This window comes from Oncorhynchus clarkii, chromosome 6, assembly GCF_045791955.1.
Source record: "Oncorhynchus clarkii lewisi isolate Uvic-CL-2024 chromosome 6, UVic_Ocla_1.0, whole genome shotgun sequence".
Taxonomy (NCBI): domain Eukaryota; kingdom Metazoa; phylum Chordata; class Actinopteri; order Salmoniformes; family Salmonidae; genus Oncorhynchus; species Oncorhynchus clarkii.
Genome location: NC_092152.1, coordinates 64,830,851 through 64,854,074, shown reverse-complemented (window position 1 = coordinate 64,854,074; position 23,224 = coordinate 64,830,851). Strand labels below are relative to the sequence as shown.

Here is a 23,224-nt window from a genome sequence, read left to right as displayed (position 1 = left end):
GGCCTCAGGTTAATCTAATTGTATAACTAGTTTGACATGAACCAAGCCTTTGGATTCAGAGCTATGTCTCTCTCAGGGCTCACTACAGTAAAGAAGATAAGAAGATAAATAAGCTGAAGTCAAGAAAACAGCAGACAGCATTCCAAATGAGCAGCGTCTGTCTGTAGGCTTATTCACAATATCCCAGAGCAGAACTGTGTGAACTTTCTTCTTCCTCTTTGCATTATTTCCTTCCTAGAGCCACACTGTGAAAGTGAGCACATGTTTCCAGGCAACAGCTCCAGCACCAGGACAGAACGAGGATGTGGGAGGTTGAGGCTCAGAAAGCAAATCACTTGCAGGATTTATGCATGGTTTAAATTGGTTGATCCTTTCAGTAGGATCCCGCTCTGCCAACTTAAACCACCACGGTCATCAGCAGGATATAAATCGGCAACTAGACTACATTAACACGTTTCCCCTGGCTTGTACAAGCTCAGAAATCGGTCATTAAGGGAACTTAAAAAGAGTTTTTGACTCAGTCCTTGTGCTTTAACCTCCAGCAAAGGCAGTTTCACAGTGGCAGCTCTCCATCCCTTTGATCTGGACAGGAAAACAGACAGACTCACATATCAGATGACCCAATAACACATCAGAGTTCTGCCACATGTAGCTGGAGGCAGTGGTGGAAAAAGTACCCAATTTGTCATACTTGAGTAAAGTAAACATACCTTAATAGAAAATGACTCTAGTAAAAATGAAAGTCACCCAGTAAAATACTACTTGAGTAAAAATATATTTAACTATTAAAAGTAAATGGAATTGCTCAAATATACTTAAGTATCAAAAGTAAAATTATAAATAATTTCAAATACCTTTTAATTTTACTTAACTAGGCAAGTCAGTTAAGAACCAATTCTTATTTTAAATGACAGCCTAGGAACAGTGGGTTTAACTGCCTGTTCAGGGGCAGAACGACAGATTTGTACCTTGTCAGCTTGGGGATTTGAACTTGCAACCTTCTGGTTACTAGTCCAACGCTCTAACCACTAGGCTACCCTACCTTACATAAATTCCTTCATGTTTTTTAGACAGGGGCATAATCCAACACTTAGACATAATTTACAAACAAAGCATGAGGGGCGGCAGGTAGCCTAGTGGTTAGAGCGTTGGGCCAGTAACCTGAAGGTTGTAGATCAAATCCCGACCTGACAAGACACAAGTCTGTTGTTCTGCCCCTGAACAAGGCAGTTAACCCACTGTTCCTAAGCTGTCATTGTAAATAACAATTTGTTCTTAACTGACTTGCCTCGTTAATAAAATAAATGTGTGTTTAGTAAGTCTGCCAGATCAGAGGCAGTAGGGATGTTCTCTTGATAAGTACATGAATTGGAGCAATTGCCTGTCCTGCTAAGCATTCAAAATGCTACTTGTATGGAGTAAGAAGTACATTATTTTCTTTAGGAATGTAGTGAAGTAAAAGTAAAAGTTGTCAAAAATATACAGATACACCGAAAAATGATTTAAGTAGTACTTTAAAGTATTTTTACTTAAGTACTTTACACCACTTGCTGGATGCATATCATGACTTTCTTTACCCTCAAATTACTGTAAGGGTTAAAGTATAATTGTGTTTACAGAGCAACAACCCCTAAGCACTCCATCATTGTGTCTATGATCACAATAAATGGTCATCAAGTGTCATGGACAGAGTCCAGCAGTCCTTTTTCTGAAGAGTGGCACAGATCCTTCAGGTCTGATGGAGCTGTTCTCTTTGTGGTCAGCAACACAGTGTATTTATGTTTGTAGAGTGGTCTTATACAGATGTCAGGCTATCCTCCAGGACATGTGCTGTTTTCCTCTGGAACATGACACCTGTCTATTCTGAGCATGACTTCCCTGAAAGTTGCCTTACCGGCTCCTCTATTCCTTCCCTGTGGTCATACAGTGTCATATAAACCCCTCGGTGCCATTCTGAAATATGGAACAGAATCTTTGGATCCAATTGCCTCTGCTGACTGAATGTCTGTCTGACTGTCTGGGGAATGTCAGTTACCAAAAAATCTGCCTTGTGCAGTCACTTCTCACCGTAAGAATCTTGATCTCACTCACATTATGAGGACCTCATGTTACTGTATGGCCTATTGGTGTAATGATTGCATTGAATATGGCATTATTCCAGTGTTTCCCTGATTTTTCAATGTTGATTTAAGAACATCAGAGCATTCTTTGTGGGATCTTTATACATGGCGAGAGTTCACGGCGTTTGTCAGCTATTTGCTCATTTATTTGTGTGAAATGAAGAAAAGAATGTGCCACTGGATGAGGTCAAACTATTGTGCTAAGTGGATTACATACTGTCTGTCACACTTCAAATAGCTGGACAGACATTATTTGTGTGCTTGGTGTGTCTGAAGTTTGTCCAGATAAATCTTTCTCCAAGTCCAAGAGGACATGTGGTTAACACACACTGCGTGGGTCAGACAGGCCTCCAGACGGCAGACAGCTGCTTCACCTCTCCAGCGCCTGCTTCTGTGTAAATTCATTATTTTCTCCTCTCTAGATGAATGACATTCACTGGAACCGGACAGATAACGCAGTGTTTTTAACCGTGTCCAAGACGCTCTCCTTTGTTTTGGCACCGCTGCCTGAAGAGGCAGCCAGGTTTCTCAGAGTTGAGATAGTACAAGCGAGTTATGAGGGCTGGAGAGGGGCAAAGTTGTTGGTGGGATGCTGGAACATATGGTTTTCTTAGATTGTTTTCCAGCTCTGAGGCGTAATGTCTCCTTATCAGGGGTTGAGGGCTTCCTTCCTGGTTTCCTTCAGTTCTCTCTGTAATTAACTGCATTACGTGTCATTCCCAGCCCTCACACTGTTTTCCTTTGAGTCGTCAGCTTCTCATTGTCTTTTGATAGCTTGAGGCTGTGTGGAGCAACACAGATGGACATCACGTCATTGTTTTGTGTTTTACTGGTCTAGCAGTATGTACTATATTGCTCAGTTTCTATGGCCATGGCTGATGCAGCAATAGGCCCACTTATTAAGTTATTGGCCAGTGTTTTCTGCCTAATACCATGTATTGCCTGGTTGGTTGTTATTAGACTAATACAACCTGACACTGGTGTTGTTGTAAAGGTATTTTAGGTGTTAAGGTGACTTGGGATTCTCCTCACTAAATGCGCTCCACTACAAGTCTCATTGCATTAATTAAATAGCTGGTGTTTGAATAATTGTTTTGCTCTCAAAGAAAATGTGCCGATTTATTTACAGTATAATGCGTATACAGGTATGTGTGTGTTTGAGGGAGTGTGTGTCTCTGGCTAGCTCCCTTTAGCTGTTCTGCCTTGGCAGGCCAGCTGTAACAGGTACATACTTCACATCTTGAGAATTCCTCCTCTGGAAACTGATAGCATGTACACTCATCCCTCTGAAAAATGCACTGGATTACCTGAGCTCAGAATAACCTTCAGGAGATATACTATATGCTATATACTGTAGCTCTGCCTCAGTTTCGCTGTAGAGTATACTCTGTCAGAGTCATGAGTCAAGTGTCTTTGAATAACAAAGTTATGAGAACTATTATCTAATACAATCACAGGTAACTGAGACACCCGTGCTGTATTGTGAAAGCACCAGTGATGGGATGGTTTGTTTGATTCATTGTTAAAATGATATTACAGGCATAAAATGAGTAGCCAGTGTTTGCAAATGGATTAGTAATTAGCCAAGTCATAGATGGGCAGATGCGATTTTTAAAAAACAGGTATGATTGTTGAAACCTGTACCGTATGGTGAAATCGAGCGTCCAGGTTCGCGTAAAAACAGCTTGGAACGGCCATCGAGCCCAGCTCTTTGTGTCTCTCTTTCTCTCGCTCTTTCTCTCTCTCTCTCTTTTTTTTGTATGTGTGTTTTTACGGGTGCTTTGTGGGATGGTGCTGTCTGCCTGCGGATTGCCTTTCCATGCGATCAGATGGAGATCATGGGTGAGGTCATGGGATTCCATCTGGGACAATGTAGCCTCAGCTTTTCTAGCTGGCCGTACAGTGCCTTCGAAAAGTATTCAGACCACTTGACTTTTTCGACATTTTGTGACGTTAGTGCCTTATTCAAAAATAAAAAACTTAAATATCACATTTACATAAGTATTCAGACACTATACTCAGTACTTTGTTGAAGCACCTTTGGCAGCGATTATAGCATTGAGTCTTCTTGGTTATGACCCAACAAGCTTGGCACATCTTTATTTGGGGAGTTTCTCTCATTCATCTCTGCAGATCCTCTCAAGCTCTGTAAGGTTGGATGGGGAGCATTGCTGCACAGCTATTTCAGGTCTCTCCAGAGATGTTAGATCTGGTTGAAGTCCGATCTCTGGCTGGGCCACTCAAGGACATTCAAAGACTTTTCCCGAAGCCACTCCTGCATTGTCTTGGCTGTGTACTTAGGGTCGTTGTCCTGTTGGAAGGTAAACCTTTGCCCCAGTCTGAGGTCCTGAGCACTATGGAGCAGGTTTTCATCAAGGATCTATCTGTACTTTGGTCCGTTCATCTTTGCCTCGATCCTGACTAGTCTCCCAGTCCCTGCCGCTGAAAAACATTCCCACAGCATGATGCTGCCACCACCATGCTTCACTGTAGGGATGGTGCCAGGTTTCCTCCAGATGTGATGCTTGGCATTCAAGCCAAAGAGTTCAATTGTGGTTTCATCAGACCAGAGAATCTTGTTTCGAATGGTCTGAGAGTCTTTAGGTGCCTTTTGGCAAACTCAAAGCGGGCTGTCATGTGCCTTTTACTGAGGAGTGGCTTCCGTCTGGTCACTCTACGAGGTCTGATTTATGCTGAGATGGTTGTCCTGCTGGAAGGTTCTCCCATCTCCACAGAGGAACTCTAGATTCAGGTTCTTGGTCAACTTCCTGACCAAGGCCCTTCTCCCCCAATTGCTCAGCTCTAGGAAGAGTCTTGGTAGTTCAAAACATGTTCCATTTAAGAAGGATGGAGGCCACTGTGTTCTTGGGGACCATCAATGCTGCATACATTTTTTGGTATCCTTCCCCAAATCTGTGCCCAGACACAATCCTGTCCCGGAGCTCTATAGACAATTCCTTTGACCTCATGGCTTGGTTTTTGCTATGACACGCACTGTCAACTGTGGGACCTTATATAGACAGGTGTGTACCTATCCAAATCATGTCCAATGAATTGAATTCATCACAAATACTCCAATCAAGTTGTAGAAACATCTCAAGGATGATCAATGGGAACAGAATGGACCTGAGCTCAATTTCGAGTTTCACAGCAAAGGGTCTGAATACTTATGTCAGTAAGGTATTTCTGTTTTCAATACATTTTTACATTTGCTAACATTTCTAAAAACATGTTTCGCTTTGTCATTATAGGATATTGTGTGTAGATTGATGAGGGAAAAACATTTGATGAGGGAAAAACAATTCGTGAAGCTTGGAGCGTAAACCCCTGGTTGTATCTCAACTTTCCAAGCAGAAGTTGTAGTTACTGTATATTTTAGTTGGAAATGGTCTGATATTGTGATAGCCACATATTAAAATTGCTTTCTGAAATGTTGTTCTGGGAGTACAACTACTTGTTAATGGAAGCCCAAGCGGTTGTTTACTGTAGTTCAACAGAAGTCCTTAAGTTTTTATTATGAAATCTATACAGAAAAAACTGTTGCAAATACCATCATGTGGTCACATCCAACAAGACCAATATAACCAGAGGACAAAGCGGTCCATTCATTCCATCCACTGCAGGATTTTCTCACCATTTGCTGTTGTTATTTCAACAATGGTGTGAATGCAGATGTTGTCTTGTACCACACCTTGCAGGGCAAAGGGAACAACCTTATCCCCCAGCAGAATAATAATACACCCTTTGCATAAACAAATGACCCTGCCCCAAACTAATTAAAGCACCTGTATACTATGCTGAGCCCCTCCCAGCCATCTCCCAGCACTCATAAACATTACATCACAAAAACACACTGATAACGGACTGCAGAATGGGCCCAGAGTCATGAGCACCGCCATTGGATAACTGTGGTTGAACCATTGACAGAGCTCGGTAGGCGTTGCCTCTGGTTCCTTGTTGATAGAGCAGTTCAGTGCTATGTGAGGCATGCAGCGTTGGAATGCGGTCTGTGGCTTGGCTGTCTCCAGAGAGAGGCCTATAGGGTTTTGTGTCTGACACTGGGACAGGAGCCGGGGGTCACTATGGTGTGTGTATCAGCCTGGGGGACAAAAGTTGACACCCCTCCCACATTGTCCTCAATACGAGCTTGCATCCCATTATCCAGGATGAATGACTATAAGGCAAAAAAACAACAGCGAACAGGATGCAAAATATACAGCTAGTTTGGGCCAAACAGGATTCTGTAAGATAGGATGATTTTGTTTGTATGAGAACTGTTTTCAGTGACCACAAATAGTGCTCATGTTCCAGGAAAAATCTATATTTTGTTATTTTTTTCATTAGTCCATGGTATATAGTCCCAAAATGCATCATCATGAGTGACACTTTGCTTCTTGAAAATCCTATATCTTGAAAATTTGACTGCTGACATGCAAAACATTTTGAGACTGTATCAACAGTGGACTAATGGAAAAAACTACCTGAAGATAGTTTTTGAGTGGATCTTTCCTTTTAAGTATGCCTATTTAGAGTTGTTTCCCAAAACGCATCCCCGAAAGCTGTCTGAGAACGAAGACTTGGTTCAAGGACTTGACAACAGAAGACAAGTCTCATGTATGGAGTTGCTTATCATGTGTCAGTGACATAATAACACTTTTCTTCATGGACAGATGGCATATCGTTCTCTCAACAGCTGCTGCACAGTGGAAGACGAGAGGTGGTGTCACTCGGCCCAACTCCAGTAGGCAGCAGAGCAGATACACTGCATGACCCTTTGCTGCTATAACAGCCTCCACTCTTCTGGGAAGGCTTTCCATTAGATGTTGGAACATTGCTGCGGGGACTTGCTTCCATTCAACAACAAAAGCATTAGTGAGGTTCTTCCACACCGATCTCGACAAACACTTTCTGTATGAAGCTCGCTTTGTGCACGGGGGCATTGTCATGCTGAAACAGGAAAGGGCCTTCCCCAAACTGTTGCCACAAAGTTGGAAGCACATAATTGTCTAGAATGTTATTGTATGCTGTAGCGTTAAGATTTCCCTTCACTGGAAGTAATGGGTCTAGCATGGAACCATGAAAAACAGCCCCAGACCATTAGTCCTCCTCCACCAAACTTTACAGTTGGCACTATGCATTCGGGCAGGTAGCGTTCTCCTGGCATCCGCCAAACCTAGATTTGTCCGTTGGACTGCCAGATGGTGAAGCGGGATTCATCACTCCAGAGAATGCATTTCCACTGCTCCAGAGTCCAATGGCGTTAAGCTTTCCACCACTCCAGCTGATGGTTGGCATTGTACATGGTGATCTTAGGCTTGTGTGTGGCTGCTCGGCCATGGAAACCCATTTCATGAAGCCCCAGACTAACAATTATTGTGCTGACTTTGCTTCCAGAGGCGGTTTGGAACTAGTGAAGTTACGCGCTTCAACACTTGGTGGTCCCATTCTGTGAGCTTGTGTTGCCTACCACTTTGCGGCTGAGCTGTTGCTGCTCCTAGACATTTCCACTTCACAATAACCACTTACAGTTGACCGTGGCAGCTCTAGCAGGGCAGACATTTGACAAACTGACTTGTTGGAAAGGTCACATCCTATGACGGTGCAAGGTTGAAAGTCACTCAGCTGTTCATTACGGGCCATTCTCCTGCCAATGTTTGTCTATGGAGATTGCATGGCTGTGTGCTCAATTTTATACACCTGTCAGCAACAGGTGTGGCTGTAATAGCCGAATCCACTCATTTGAAGGGGTGCCCACACACTTTTGTATATATAGTGTTCCTCCCCCAGGCCCTGTAGTGTTAGTTGAGTGGGGGACGGCACTGCAGCAGGTCCTGTTGGGCTGGGCTCACCTCTCCCATGGCCAAGCCCAGCACAGGCCAGCCCTCTCCATGGATGATTTGAATATCAAAGGACTGCTGTTCCCAAACCTCACAGAAGCCATGATCTCCACCCAAAACGTTCCCATATTTTAGGAGAAGTTTCCATATTTTGCTTTGATGTTGTGCTCTGGTGTGGATTCCCTGGCATGATTTTCAAATGTTTGATTAGTGGTTTTTGAAGGAGGGGATTGGGTTATTTTTCTTGTGTCAGTTTCTGTGATATGTGAGCCTCAATCATAATTAACGAAGAGTTTTCAGTCTCTCTCAGTTAAGGTGTGGCCTGAGTACCACCCTGGCCACTCAATGATACAGAGAGGTTGTCCTCAAACTAATATTCTGTTTCACTTTTATCCTTCGGACCTGTCGAGACATCAATACTATCTTAGGGAATTCAACGGCTTAGAAATACTAGCGGGAAGCGGAAAAAATACACAGCTCTCAACGTGGTCTCGACAGTACGTAAATTACGTAAATTATTATATTATTACATAAATCTATGGACATTACATTTAGTGTGTGTTACATTTCATATGGTATGTATTAATTTGTAGCTGTTTCTATGATATGTTTAGAATGACAACTCATTGATAAATTACGTATTGCAATTCGTACAATATGTTGTGAATTTGCAAAACATACAATATGTTGTGAATTTGCAAAACATACAATATGTTGTGAATTTGCTAAACATACAATATGTTGTGAATTTGCTAAACCTCTATGTTACAAATTCCCATGTGTTGTGGCTAATGTTATCTAGGTGGCTAATGCTAACATTTGTTTTTTTAGGGCTTAAGGTTAAGGTTAGGTTAGGGTTAGCTAAAAGAGTTAAGGTTAGGGTTAGGGAAAGAGTTAGCTAAAATGCTAAGTAATTGCAAAGTAGCTAAAAGTAGTAAGTAGTTGCAAATCTGCTAATTAGTAAAAATGCATATCACTCATACTAATTTGAGTGTCCCAGTTGTACACTTACTATGTAATGTAGACCTATGAGACCAGTCTACAACTCTAGGTAGTACATCCAGGGGTAGGAGATGTCCCTCTTCTGCAAATGATTCTTATTTTTTTAAATATATATATATATATATATAATATAATATATATATCTATATATATCTGTCCAGTTTTCAGCTGGAAGGCGAAAGCCACAAGACAAGCACTTTTTTCTCCCTGATTAGCAGTATGTCCGTGTCCACTAGTGCCAAGTCAGTGATGTGCAAACAGGCATGGACAGAACTGTCTGACCTCAATGAGCTGTCTGGTATTTTTATCCATAGTTTTGGTCATTAGAATGAAACAAGCTGTTTTTTCTCGATGGAAGCCATGATTCATTATTGTGTTGATATTCTCTGTGTTACTGTATGACCTCCTGTATGTCATTTAGTTCATAGAAATGGGAGTACTGCATGTTTTGAAACAGGTTTCTATTTTGAGCTTTTGAACTTGAGCTGTGACTTTTGGAAATGTGCACTCTTTTATAGTCCATTGTTGTCCAGAAATGAAGACAATCGTTATCCCAGGATCTATCTATAAACAATCAGTTAGTATGGCATGCTGTATTAGTTTGTCAGAAAGTAAAAATGCTTTCTATGAGAGTTCAAACACATCTATTCTTACATTGGAAATGTTACAATGCCAAATGTTTCAATATGTAAGTCATTGATTTGAAGCAAAATAAATGCAATGAAACCTGTTCTGTAGAAAACCAGTGATTGTTGCAGGCTGGTTAATTGACTGTCTCCCTAATTATCTTCCCCATGCCCTATATGAACGAGTCTTTTTCCTCTGTGATTATTCTGAAGAAGGCCATTGAAAGTCGAAACGTCAACCTTTTAAACTTACCTAATAAAACAAATATTTTTTTTATGGAGGGTTGCCCCTTTTCCTGTCCAATATTTGACTGTTTTAAACAATTTTCCACTGTTCCATAAAGCCATCTGTTAAGGATTCTACACTTCTAAAGGCCATGCGATGACATCAGACTCAATATGTTTTCTTTGTACCTCCTCAGATTGGGCATGACCATGGGGGCCAGGCTGTGGGTGTAGCCACTGAGACAGCTGGGGGAGAGCGAGAGAGGAGGAAAGGCAAGCCGGCACCAGCCAAGCAGCCTGCACTCCCGCTGGGGAAGATGGGGGAGACAGAGGAGGAGAAGGACCAGGCAGGGAAGCTGTTTGAGAATTTCATCCAAGCCTCCACCTGTAAGGGCACCCTGCAGTCCTTCAACCTCCTGTGCAGGCTGCTGGATCTAGACCCTCAGGACCATGAGACGTTCTACTGTAGTCTGAAGACCAGGCTCACCTCCTGGAGGGCCAAGGCCCTCTGGACCAAGCTGGACAAGAGAACCTGCCACAAGGAGTATAAGAAGGGCCAGGCTTGTGTGGGCACCAAGGTAAAGTAAGAGCCACTCACCATGACATTCAAATAACACTTGCTTTGTATCATTCAGAGGTGTTGAATATACCTTTGGTATTATTGGCACAGAGCTCTGTTGCATGGAAGTCTTTGGAGACAAAAGAGACAAAGAACTCCAAGACCATCAGCGTGAAAATTGTCTTGACAGTGCCCAGTGCACACCCTACAGTAGTTTGAAATAAGATCCCAATATATTCATGTGGAAGTAATATTTATGAATGTTATGCATTTCACTTCTCGTTGTGTAACTGTGAGTTGTATGACTGGTCTGACCCATTAGCTTATGATTAATCCAGATTCAAGTCACAATAGTGAGGTGTGACTGATTCTCTGCATTTTTCCCAGCTGTAATCGGTTTTAGACAATCGACAGTTTGTCCTTCCTTAGTAGAGAAGTGCTCTGTCATTGTGGAGGGTTGTGACATAGGCAACGTCATGGTCATCACTTTAAACTGTATCTGTCAGAACACATTAAATCCTCTACTATCCTTTACTGCAGCTGACGCATATAAACAGCTGAGAAAGTGTGTTCTTTTCTTCTGATCAGACAGAACTCAAGGTTCATCTCCACACACACACACACACACACACACACACACACACACACACACACACACACACACACACACACACACACACACACACACACACATGCCCACACACACACACATGCCCACAATCAAACAAACACACACAGACACTTAAGGCATCTGCATGCTTCAGGTCGGTTGGTGCCAGTTCGAACTCACCTAGGCGAACCGAACAAAAGTGGCAGGGTGTTTGTGCATTTTGAAACCCCATAGCCAGTATATACTTCCTCAAAATAGTCTGAATTAATCTAAGATAACTCAACAAATCTGTCATTAATTTTGATGTTTTTGCTGAGGATATCTTAGTTGGGCAATTTTACATCTAACTAAGATGTTTTGTTGCAGATGCAGCATTTCTCTAAATGTGTCCGAACAGCCGAAAAACCCCTCCAAAACGAACAAAAAAACACCACAAAATGTCATCCTAATATATTTACAAACTCTTCCGAACTGTTGAACGGCTGGGAAGCATGCCAACGCCTTTACTGTAACTCCCCCCCCCCCCCCCCTCCATCACTTCGGCACTATCCTCATTCCTCCTCATCCACAGCTCTACAGAGTCTTGCCTCTTACATCACCCTCAATCAGTCACCAGAATACTTTCATAACACACATCCACAGACAGCATCACTCAGCAAGTGTGATTATTTTCCTTGGTTCTACTGAGGGGGCGGTGTTCTTTATTGGGCCCTCCTAAAAGGTTGGAACCATGCCCAGAATGTTATTAAAGTGTGTTTTAAGTTATTCAAAATAAGACAGCTTTTTACTAGTTCTCTCTGATACCAACTATAAACCAGGTTGGAACACCATATACCCCCTTGATCTGAGAGTATGCCATGATTAGGTGCTATCCCAGTTCTATTGAACCCTTCATTAAACTGTCTGATTGTCTTTAGTCCCGTGCCAAATAGTTTCAGCTAGGTCTCCTCAGTCTGACAAGCCACAGGACGGCGTAGAATGGTCTTATTTATCAAAGTAATAAAACAGATGTACAGTCTCTTGGTTCTGGGTAATTAACTATACTGTTGGTACAGTAGGAGAGACTCACGTAAGTATTTGATTTACGCTGGCTGTGTGGATGGAAACAGGAACGACCTTGTAAAAAAAATTGAGGCTAGAATTCAACTTACCCTCACTTCTTACGTTTCAAGTCTGTTTACAGAATAAGAGATTTAAGGAGTAAAATAATTGACGGACATCTCCCACAGATAGTGGTACAGCATATGGCTCTCCTGTTGTGATTAATTGCGGCCCACCTGCCACAGCTTGATAAATGACTTTACTTGACTTTCTTCACAAGGAGTGGATGGCGTAAGCGATGCGTTAGGGTTTGGTGGTGGTTCACAGAGAATAATAATGTTTTAGCATTCCTCACCCAGCCTCCAAATGCCTGCTGTAGATACAATCTGTATAGGATATGAAGTCATCCCCAGTTTGTTACTGCATACAGCTGCCTATAATGCTAATGACACACACGTACTGTTGGTTTCTTATATATACATTTTTAATAAGGAACACAGTGAAGGCCCGTATTTATTTTTTAAAATATGAAGCAGATACACTGAACAGAATGGTCATATGTTACTGGGCTTAGTCTCTTTCACTGATTATGCTGTTAAATGTAAGCGCTTTAGGCCTATTGAAGTGGCTTCTTGAGCCTGAGATCTGACAAGCTTATTTTATTAGTATCAGAGTTGCTTTGTGCTCGTCTCATCTGAGAGGTCTGGAGAAGTGAGCTGAAGTGGGAAGAGGCCCAGTGAGAGAGACGGTTAGTTTTCCAGGGCGGTGCCGCTGTCCAGTGCCAGATTCTATGGAAACTATTTGGACCGGCTATGTCCTGAAGGTGAGCTCCTGACCTGCACTTCAGCGCCAGTATACCTCAGCAAAATACAGACACTGTTTTCTATTAAGGGACTGATTTGTCTGTTCTCTGCATTTTTAAGTATTATAGTTATCAGGCAATCAAACTCCACATTATGACACATACTATCATTGCAATAATAGCCTAGTTAAATCATACGGCAAACAGCATGATCATTTGTGGTCTCAGTTGTGCAAACACAAAGCTCCTTGAGCTCGGCCATATGTTTGGAATGGCTTTGCATTCATGAAATGCCTTCAATCATAAGTGCTACATTTCACTTCCTTTTTCTTACGTGAACTGTTATGCCTGTATAATGTTGGCACATACCTCATGTATGAAGCACATGGAAACGTTTTCATTGTATTGTTGTTTATTACACTGTTCAGTTCCCCAGTCTCCTGCCCTTTAGACTAAACTACAGTGAAGACATGAACTCTTTACTTCACAACCCACTGAATGCGGGTTAGAATTAAATACAGAACAACTGTTTTTTAAGGATTATTTCCCCTCTCATTGTAGAGGAGCTCCCCTTTATAACAGGTTGTCTTTGTCATGCTCGTAAATCTCACCCTAGATGGCCCAACATTGAACAGTGTGTCATCAACATTTCCATGCTTGGCATCCTCCCTTGCCAATTGTGACATCTTGACAGATGGACCTATTTTCCCTTAATTATATGGTTTGATACTGTGGAAAATTGTGCTTCCACTGAGCAAATAATTCACTATATGGAACCTTCTACGGTATGATTTGAAAGTTCAGAGACACACTGTGCCCTCCTTGCCTGTTTCCCAGGCCTATTTCATGCCCAGACATGAGTATTGCTCCTTTTCTCCTGTTCTAATTCCCATGAAATCCCAGATGGCTGTCTGAGAGTGTTGCCAGTTCATGTTGTGGCTCTCCTGGTGGTCTCTCTCAGTGGATTGAGTACCTTAAGTCTGACGTTTTGTCCTAAAACAGCGTGAGCCATCACTGTGCGCTGGGCCAAGCTATTGAGGCATCACATCATGTCTGCAGGTGCACAGGCTCGCTCGCTCGCTCACTCACACACACAGTCAGTTTGTTTTACTCCGGTGAAGCCAGAATAAGCATGTGTGTTAAGGAGCTCCACTCAGCCCAGTGTTTGGGGGTGTTCCTGTCAATCTAACCTGGCTGGCCTGTTGAAGTGGCTGGACAGCATGTACACACTAGAGACCACCAGTCAGCTAATGTCTTAGACCTTAGAGGACATACTATACTCCTTAAAGAGATATAGCTGTAGAGTTTAATGAGTCATTTGTACTCATTCAAAACAGTGCAGTTATGGAGGATACGGTTTGGTTCAGCAGTATCCTATAGTCTTGAGCTCTATAGATTGATCAGGATTCCAGAAGACAATAATTGCCAGCTGCCTGACATTGTGTCCACTTTCCATTTGATAAGCATGTTTGAGTTGGCCTCCAGTGTACATTCTGCATGTAGTGAGTATGATAAACTGTGTACGTGACCAATACACTTTGATTTGATTTTGATTTGATTGCCATCTAATAGGGCTCCAGGTGCAGTAATGTAATGAACGGGAGAGAATGAAAGGTGAGGCGGGGGGCGGGGTCTTCCACTCCTGGTGAGGGTGAGCGAGTGAGGTCACAGGTGGGGGACAGACAGGAAGTAGCTGTGATCTGACTCAGCAGAACTGCAGTGGGCCCTCAGGAAGCCCTCCCATCTGCGATAACACAGCACTGCATAGAAACAGGGAAAACAAACCGCTCATCTCTCATAGCACCATAGAGACAGACTAAAACAAAAGTAGTGCTTTGATAGTGATTATCTAGTTCATATCAGGTTTGATAATACCCCACATTGTGGGATGTGTGGTTAGGCACATCTGAATAAACTGAGCTAATGTTCTTCTGTGTTTGTGAATAAGGCATTGTTCCATATGTTTTTTTCTTTTTCCTCTGTGGCGGTGATGCTTAACACACCTGGCACGTCTCAGTGACTGTCTGATTCTTCTGACAATGGTTAAAGAGCCCATTCACTTTAATCACTCCTCGTGATGAAAAGAACTGGACCATTCCTGTTCAGACACAGCCACGTGCAGCCACCTGGGTTTGGCTAGTATACCCGATGAGTATTGAATACCTCATACTCTTACCCCTGTTATGTTCTCCTTCGCCTTCTGATGACACCCTGCAGCAGACTCACACATGCAGAATGAGAAAACAGAATGACTAAAGCCCAATATTATTTTTATTGCCGGGAGCAGCGGTACCATTTATGGTGTGATCTGGGCAGCTGGCACGTTTAGCTCTGTAAACAGCACCCTGGGAGAGAGCGGGAGTGAGAGAGGGGTCGGGATAGAGGGGCGAGAGAAAGTGAAGGAGAGAGAGTGGGAGAGGGAGAACGAGAGAGAGAGAAGGATAGAAAGCTAGAGAAAAAGAGAGCGAGTATACCCCATTCAGCACAGAGCTACAGTATACAAACATGATAAGGCCCCCGAAGCTGGGGCTGAAACACGACCGTGTCACAATATTGATCAGATTGACACCTCCTGTGCGTTCCTGTGGCTCTTCAGGCAAACACACAGGGTGACAGGAAGTGAGTCCTGCTGTTCAAATATACTGCTGGCCCTCCCTGCACACAGGGGGGATTTAGAGGTCAGGTGTGTGGGTTGACTGGGCTGGGGAGGAAATAAGGGATCTAAAATGAAAAGGTCACAGTGGGCTGAGATGGCTGAGCCTGGTTGAGAGAGGCTCTGATTGGTTATAAGGTTAAGGAAACAGGAAGCCACCCAACTTGTTGGCCACTGCAGGGGCTACTGTCTGACTCAGGAGTGGTTGGATGGTGAGATGATTCCTCCGAAGAACTAACACTCCAAAACAGTTCCTTCTCATCCTTTCTAGAAGGCTGGATGAAGTCATGTTCTCACCACACATTCTCAGAAGGATCCTTTAACCCAAAATAACTGACTTCATGCATTTTTGAGTGAGGCAGATGAGTGAGGCAGATGCATGAATCATGTCTTTGATAGGACTAGGCTGTAATAAGGATCTACGGTTGAGGTAATGACACATACTCTCCCAGCGCTGGGTCAGAGTAACACACAACATACTGTAACCATAAACATCCACCCCAGACACTTTACTTGGCAATATACAGTAAACACGCAACTCCTCCCCTCTTATTTAATCTGCTATTGAGTATGTCTACAGGTTAAAACAATGATTCTATTTTCAGTAAGTATTATTTATGATGATGATAAGGCACGTTACAGTATATGATCTCTTTGGCAGGCATATGGTTATGATGCACACATGTATCGTATTTTGTGTAACAGAAATGTGACTATGAAATACAATTTTGAGTCCTTTATTTGCACTCATAATGATAATGGTGTCCCTCTGTCTTTCTTGTCCCTGCAGTGCCTGATCATTGGGGGAGGTCCATGTGGCTTGCGGACGGCCATCGAGCTGGCACTGCTGGGGGCCAAGGTGGTGGTGATTGAGAAGAGGGACACCTTCTCCAGGAACAACGTGTTGCACCTGTGGCCCTACACCATCCACGACCTCAAGGGCCTCGGGGCCAAGAAGTTCTATGGCAAATTCTGCGCTGGAGCCATAGACCACATCAGTAAGTACTTTTACATGTGGGGTAAGCATCTCATCAGGAAACCTTTCCGCCCGTACAGCCATAGCAGTTGTTATTAATAAGTGACATTTCCCATAGCCCGACATGTACTTACTTTTGCAATGGAATATTTTGCTTATCGATATTGTTTGATTCAGCTTATGATTATGCTATTGTATCCTCTTCCCCTCCAAAGCTATTTTTTGTCTGGTAGCCTTGATGCTGCCAATCCCTTCCATTACATAATGCCAAGGTTGTGAGCAATAGAAGGTGAACCTTCCATCTGCGCTTAGCTACAGAGATACAAAGCAGAGCTGCCAACTGCTGGTGTTGAAGGCAAATCTTTCTACAGCTCTCAAGTGACAGAGGCCAAAGGCCAAGTTTTGTTGTAAATGCTCATTTGCTAATGTTAATTTGTAAATGCATGGATACCGGTGCAGTGTGCATGTACTAGGTACTGTATTAGATAATGCAGAAAATACAGCTGGGTTTCTTGCACGGTTCTCAGAACTCCTAATTCTTGTCTGTGTTTGCCAGGTATTCGTCAGCTCCAGCTCATGCTGCTGAAGATCGCCCTGCTCGTAGCTGTGGAGTTCCATGTCAATGTGGAGTTTGTCGAACTGCTGGAACCTCCAGAGAACCAGGAGAATGACGGTGAGTGACAGCCCACTTACAGGCCGTCACTTACAGTAGCTGTATGTCCATTGAGCTCCATCAACATTGGCCTAGTACAAATCAACCCATCATCCCTGCTCCTTCCTGCTAACCATTAAGGGTGTTTTGGATGCAGTTCAGGGGTTCAGGCAAGGGCTAGGTTACAGCATTTGGTACCAGACTTCCAATATCTGACAGGTTAGCTGGGGTTGAAGGGCTTCATGCAATGCATATGGAGAACATCAACAGTGCACCTTAACATGAGCCTTGCATCAGCAACAGTCAGTAAGACTGTTGCAGATGATTTTAATTTGAGCCAGTTTGCTACAGCAGGAAAATAATCATGCAGCAACATGAAATGTGAATTGTTATGTGGATTATAATTAATGGACATTTTTTGTAGAGGTTGATACATTTTTCTTAAGGGAAAATCAAGTCTGAAATTTCAAAGTGGAAATGACCAACTTCAGAAGCCTTTTGAAAAACCTCAAATATACTACAAGTTTAAAATGTCCTACATTGCAGGAAAGTTCTCCTGCAACAGGGTGATCAAATTAAGATCCTACATCTGTATGTAGCTGCCCAGAGGATCCCAACACAGTATATTCTCTCCCACACCATATCATTCCGCTGCTTTACATCACTGTACCTTGAGCTACAGGGAGTTACTGAAGTCCATAACTAGTACCTTTTGGAGTAGTTCTGCCTCCCCATTCAACAGTGTATCTCCTTGGCAACCAGCAGTAAACAGCAGCACTGTTAGAGTAGTGCACTGATCACCCTTTATTTGATATTTGCATTGCCATGGAAATCAAAATGTTTAAAAGTCATAATCATTGCTTCGCCATTCCTATTCAGCTGCTAATGGTTAGCAACCTCGCCAGATGCTAATGTTATTTTATGGTTGCTGCTGAGCAAAGTACACAGTAAATTCAGTGAGCAGAGCAGACCTAGTGGCTTTGTTTAAGGAGCAGCAGAGCCAAATTACGGCCATGGAAGTTAATTAAGAGCTGATTCGCCGGTGTAATTACAACCGTGCCACCTCGGCTAAGTTCTTATAACAGTACAGTACTAGCTGCTTCAAGATGTGAACACTGCGGGGTGTGTGGTGATGTGGCGCCGAGCTGAAAGGCTGGCTATCTGAAATACCTCTACACTTGACCCCCCTCCCTCCTACAGAGCTTTGTTGATTGGACTCCTGGACTGGAGGTCATTAGCTATCCCATGTGTGGCCTCGACAGCGACGTCAACCAACTGATAAAAACAAGAGTCTTTACTAAATTTGGATACAGAATGGTCCCCCTACTTTTGCTGTCACAGGGTGCTCGGTGTCCTTGACATGATGGAATGCATTTTTGACGTGGTGATATTACACAGCGGATAGACAGCCAACCCAAAGTTGCTGGGGTCTCACACTGCCTCTGTGGCTGACATCATTCACCACATTTGATCCACTAAGTGCTAAAATGTTGTTATGTATTGAATTATATAATGTAGATGGTTAATGCCCTGGTATCAATTATACAGTACAAGTGAGACTGACATTTTAATTAATGAATTATTTAACCAGGCAAGTCAGTTAAGAACAAATTCTTATTTACAATGACGTGCTAGGAACAGTGGGTTAACTGCCTTGTTCAGGGGCAGAGCGATAGATTTTTATCTTGTCAGCTCGGGGATTTGATCTAGCAACCTTTCAGTTACTGGCCCAACAGGCTAACCACTAGGCTACCTGCCGCCCCACATTAATCAATATCTTATATAATTACTGCACGGTATAGTCTGCTGAGTTAAATTACACAATGTGTGTGACCTCTGTGTCAGCCTCTTTGTTAAGAGCTGTCAGGATTAGCAAACCATTTTCCCCACTGGTGTTGATAGGCATCATAAATATTGTTCCCCAGAAATAACAGGCCTAAAGACCAACCAAGTAAATATTGTGTCTGTTTCTCTAGCCCATGTCCTCTCATTCTCTCTATCTGGGTTGAACTCTACCCGTTTGTATACTGATAAGTATGTTTGTTTGAGGTGTGTGTCCCTGTGAATGTGGAACTGTACTGACCCTCTCTCCCCTCCTCTCCTCCCTTCCTGCTCTCTCTCCTCTCCTCTGTCTGTGTTTCAGGGCCTGGCTGGAGAGCTGAGATCAGGCCTGCCGATCACCCCGTGGCAAACATTGACTTTGACGTGGTGGTGGGGGCTGATGGGAGGAGAAATACCCTGGAAGGTGAGAACTCTGGAGGGATGGGAGGGTGACGGGTTGTATCCATGCAGAGTATATCTACATACCGTTAATGACCTGACCCCAGACATAGGATATGGTGATATGGTATTGTATATGATATCATGCGATGACATCCGTGGAATGGCTCTCTCTGAGATTGCTCAATATGTTTACTAAACACTACTTGCTCCAAAGCTAAATTTAGCTACAAGTTAAAATGCAGTTGGATATTATCTGGAGCGCCTTCAAACACCATTTCTATCTTGAAAAGTATGTTTACGTAGCTTTGTTGACAGTAGCTTGTTTCAAATAATATCCAGGACACCTTTCTCATATCATTATTTTGTCTGGATAGCAGCCTAACAACTGTAACTAAGAAACATACGATTGTTATTGGCTGCACAAAGCATCCATTTAAAAAAGCATAGTCTCATCCAAGAAAGTTAGGAAGGCATAAAATCAAGCTCGCCTCGGTAAAACGATACCCTATGTCATTAATCTCTCCTTCAAAGGGCAAGGTTACACATGAAATCACCATATCGTTGTAATAAAAAAGATCTGGGACCCTGTTTGTGTCGTCATCTGGATGCTGTTCAACAGTTGATGCATGCATGTAGGACTCTCCCTCACAGATGCCTGTCATCTCCTCACCAATCCACATCAGATGCTTATTCCTAAAAAGGGCATTTTCTGTCTCCAAACAATGAGGCGTTTAGGTCATCGTCTGATGACGAAAAGCCTGAGGCAAACTTTCTTTTTAGAAGTCCTTCTACTTTTGAACTGCCATGCAAGCCCTGTCTGAGAGGAGGGTTAAATATACCGCAATCTGTTCTGTACCCAGCTAATCGTCTGAGAGGAACACAGCTGCATTGGAAAGAGTGATGTGAGGGGGGGGGGGGGGGATGCCCCAGTGAATTAGCAGTGACCGTAATGGAACATTTCTGGCTCATATTAAAATGCTACCTCCTAGAAAAGCATCTCTCAGAAGCTCATACATTATTTTGTAGGAGGAAGAGAGGCTGAACACATTAGAACATTCATCTCCCTTTCCTTCCTGAGTCACAGGTCTAGAGGTAATGAGGATGTATCTTCCTTCACTAAAGGGCTTTGGTACAGAACCCTCCTCTTCCCCAGGACAGTTATAAGCATACTAACATGTGGCCTGTGGGACATACATCCTGGAGTGACATATCCCGGGTATTGGCTGTGGTTGGTTGCCTTTTCCAGGCTTTAGGAGCTTCGGTAGAGCTTTGACACCACAAAGAGACTTCAGCATATTCTCTTTCACAAAGGCAAGGTTTTGCATGTCATTTAAAAAGTCAGACAGCTTTTTATAAAACTGTAACTGTGAGAATAGGAGCAACAGGAACCCAAGTGAATAGCAGTCTGGCATTAAAAGTCTGAGCCCATGCTTCAGTCTATTTTAAGGCTTGCCTGCAGTTATGTTTGGCCCTGGATAGGGCACAGAAAGTTAATATTAAATGAGCCTCTAAAATGTCTCCATTAAAAAAAAAAGAAATTCAGGATCAGTGAGAGGATAGCATTAAACTTCAATGCAAGAAGCATTTCCCCAATGTTTCTATCTGAAGAGGAACTGAATTCTGTTCCGTTGTTGTTGATATCCGAAATAGCAGAAGTGTACAAAATTGCAGCCAAAGTAGTACATATTGTAAAATCTCACCGTGAAAAAATGAGACTGCACCTTCTCTTACGATAGTCCATTACATGCAAGGAGTGACTGCACTCTACTCCACCTGAAGTTGTGAAAGTTAATCAACCTGGAAAACATATTTATTAGATCATAACATTTTAGTACTGACCCAACTCTCCTGCCGAGGCTTTTGTTCCCTGGTGATATAAACAGTATCACCTCGGTAACAAGCCTCTCTGATCCTAAAATAACTGGCCTGTGATTACAGCTCAGTGCTAGATTTCCTCTGGATTAGTATGACTCCGCTGGCCTAGCCAGAGAATAGTAACATCCCATCTCTCTCTCTTTTCTCTATCCCTCTCTCTCTTTCTCTATCTCTCTCTCTTTCTCTCTCTCCCTCTTTCTCTCGCACTTAGGGTTCAAGAGGAAGGAGTTCCGTGGGAAGCTGGCTATCGCCATCACGGCCAACTTTGTCAACAGGAACACCACGGCCGAGGCCAAGGTGGAGGAGATCAGCGGTGTGGCCTTCATCTTTAACCAGAAGTTCTTCCTGGACCTCAAAGAGGAGACAGGTGGGCTTGAGATCCCCCACAGCCAATGATTCAGCCAGAGGAGCAGACTGCCCCTAGAATGCACTTAAATTCACACATTGTCAAACAACAGCAATCTTCAACCCTGTCATTATCATGGGGGGTTTTAACCTTCCTGTCTGTGTCTGTCATTTGTTGCAGGTATTGACCTGGAGAACATTGTGTACTACAAGGACAACACACACTACTTTGTCATGACAGCAAAGAAGCAGAGCCTACTGGACAAGGGTGTCATCATTCATGTGAGCAAACATTGTTTAGATCAGGGATCATCAACTAGATTCAGCCTCGGGACGATTTTTCCTGCTGTCTGAGGGTGTTGTATTCAGATGTGTATTCAGATGTGTGTGTGAGAAAGGAAGAGAAATAGAGATAGGGGGAGAGAGAAGGAGAGGTGAGGAGTTAATAGAGGAGGGTGCTGGGTCGGAGGAATCTCATCCTTGGTGGTCTGCCAGCTGAACAGCCCATGAGCCGGGTGGGCACCACAATGACATCCATGAAAGCTAAGTGTTATAAACATCCCTAAAGGAGCACATATTTCACTTGCTTATGAAATCCTCTCAGCGCTCGTTCTCACTTCAAATTGCCAGGGTTCTGCATGAGTCATCCCATGAATTCATTCATAAAGACAATGTGGGACTTTGAGACTGGCGTCACAGTACAATTTAAAGAGCATCCATCTTTAATGGTCCTCTAATATACAAGGTGAATAACTGTTATTACACCTAGGGTATCAATGTTGCATCTCATTTTGCCTCTTTTACTTCATCATTTTGGTCATGTTCTCTCATAAACACAATTCCCCTGACTTTGTCTCGTAGGACTACATAGACACAGAGATGCTGCTGAGCAGTGAGAATGTGAACCAGGAAGCTCTGCTGGGTTACGCCCGCGAAGCTGCTGACTTTGGCACCAACTACCAGCTTCCCACGCTGGACTTTGCCATAAATGCCTGTGGCCAGCCGGACGTGGCCATGTTTGACTTCACCAGCATGTATGCCTCGGAGAATGCAGCGCTGGTCAGAGAACGCTTCGGACATCAGCTACTGGTGGCACTGGTTGGGGACAGCTTGTTAGAGGTGAGGAGACTGTGACAACAGGGTTCAATCATGCTTTAAAATAGTTGGACATTAATACTGTATGTTCAGCAAAATGTACTGTTATGCTGATGTTATGTGTCTGTGTGTGCAGCCGTTCTGGCCAATGGGTACAGGGTGTGCGAGAGGCTTCCTGGCTGCTTTTGACTCAGCCTGGATGGTGAAAAGGTGGGCTGAGGGCAGGACCCCTCTGGAGGTGCTAGCTGAGAGGTCAGTGGTCAGTACACACACACACACACACACACACACACACACACACACACACACACACACACACACACACACACACACACACACACACACACACACTAAATATATATATTTCTCCAGGGAGAGTCTTTACAGAATCCTGCCGCAGACAACCACTGAAAACATTGGCAAAAACTTTGAGCAGTACACCATTGACCCTGGGACTCGGTATCCCAACCTCATCTCCACCTGTGTCAGGCAAAACCAGGTACGAAGGCCGTTCTCAAGGATCACATTGCTTACTGCAGTATTCACTTTCTGCTGTCACCAATATCAGATTCACCCTTAACAT

At 43.3% G+C, this 23,224-nt stretch overlaps 1 protein-coding gene across 9 annotated transcripts in view; it reads left to right on the top strand.

Moving 5' to 3' along the window:
• The window catches only part of LOC139411432 (microtubule associated monooxygenase, calponin and LIM domain containing 2a), a 45,981-nt gene that overhangs the window by 7,802 nt on the left and 14,955 nt on the right, over positions 1–23,224 (top strand). For all 9 annotated transcript variants that reach the window (XM_071157784.1, XM_071157786.1, XM_071157785.1 and 6 more), the window contains exons 2-10: positions 10,008–10,388; positions 16,266–16,473; positions 17,008–17,124; positions 19,247–19,348; positions 21,413–21,568; positions 21,728–21,828; positions 22,408–22,665; positions 22,778–22,893; positions 23,014–23,140. In XM_071157784.1, coding sequence (XP_071013885.1) covers positions 10,128–10,388; positions 16,266–16,473; positions 17,008–17,124; positions 19,247–19,348; positions 21,413–21,568; positions 21,728–21,828; positions 22,408–22,665; positions 22,778–22,893; positions 23,014–23,140 — 1,446 coding nt within the window. In that variant the 5' untranslated portion in view covers positions 10,008–10,127. The remainder of the gene's footprint in view (positions 1–10,007; positions 10,389–16,265; positions 16,474–17,007; positions 17,125–19,246; positions 19,349–21,412; positions 21,569–21,727; positions 21,829–22,407; positions 22,666–22,777; positions 22,894–23,013; positions 23,141–23,224) is intronic.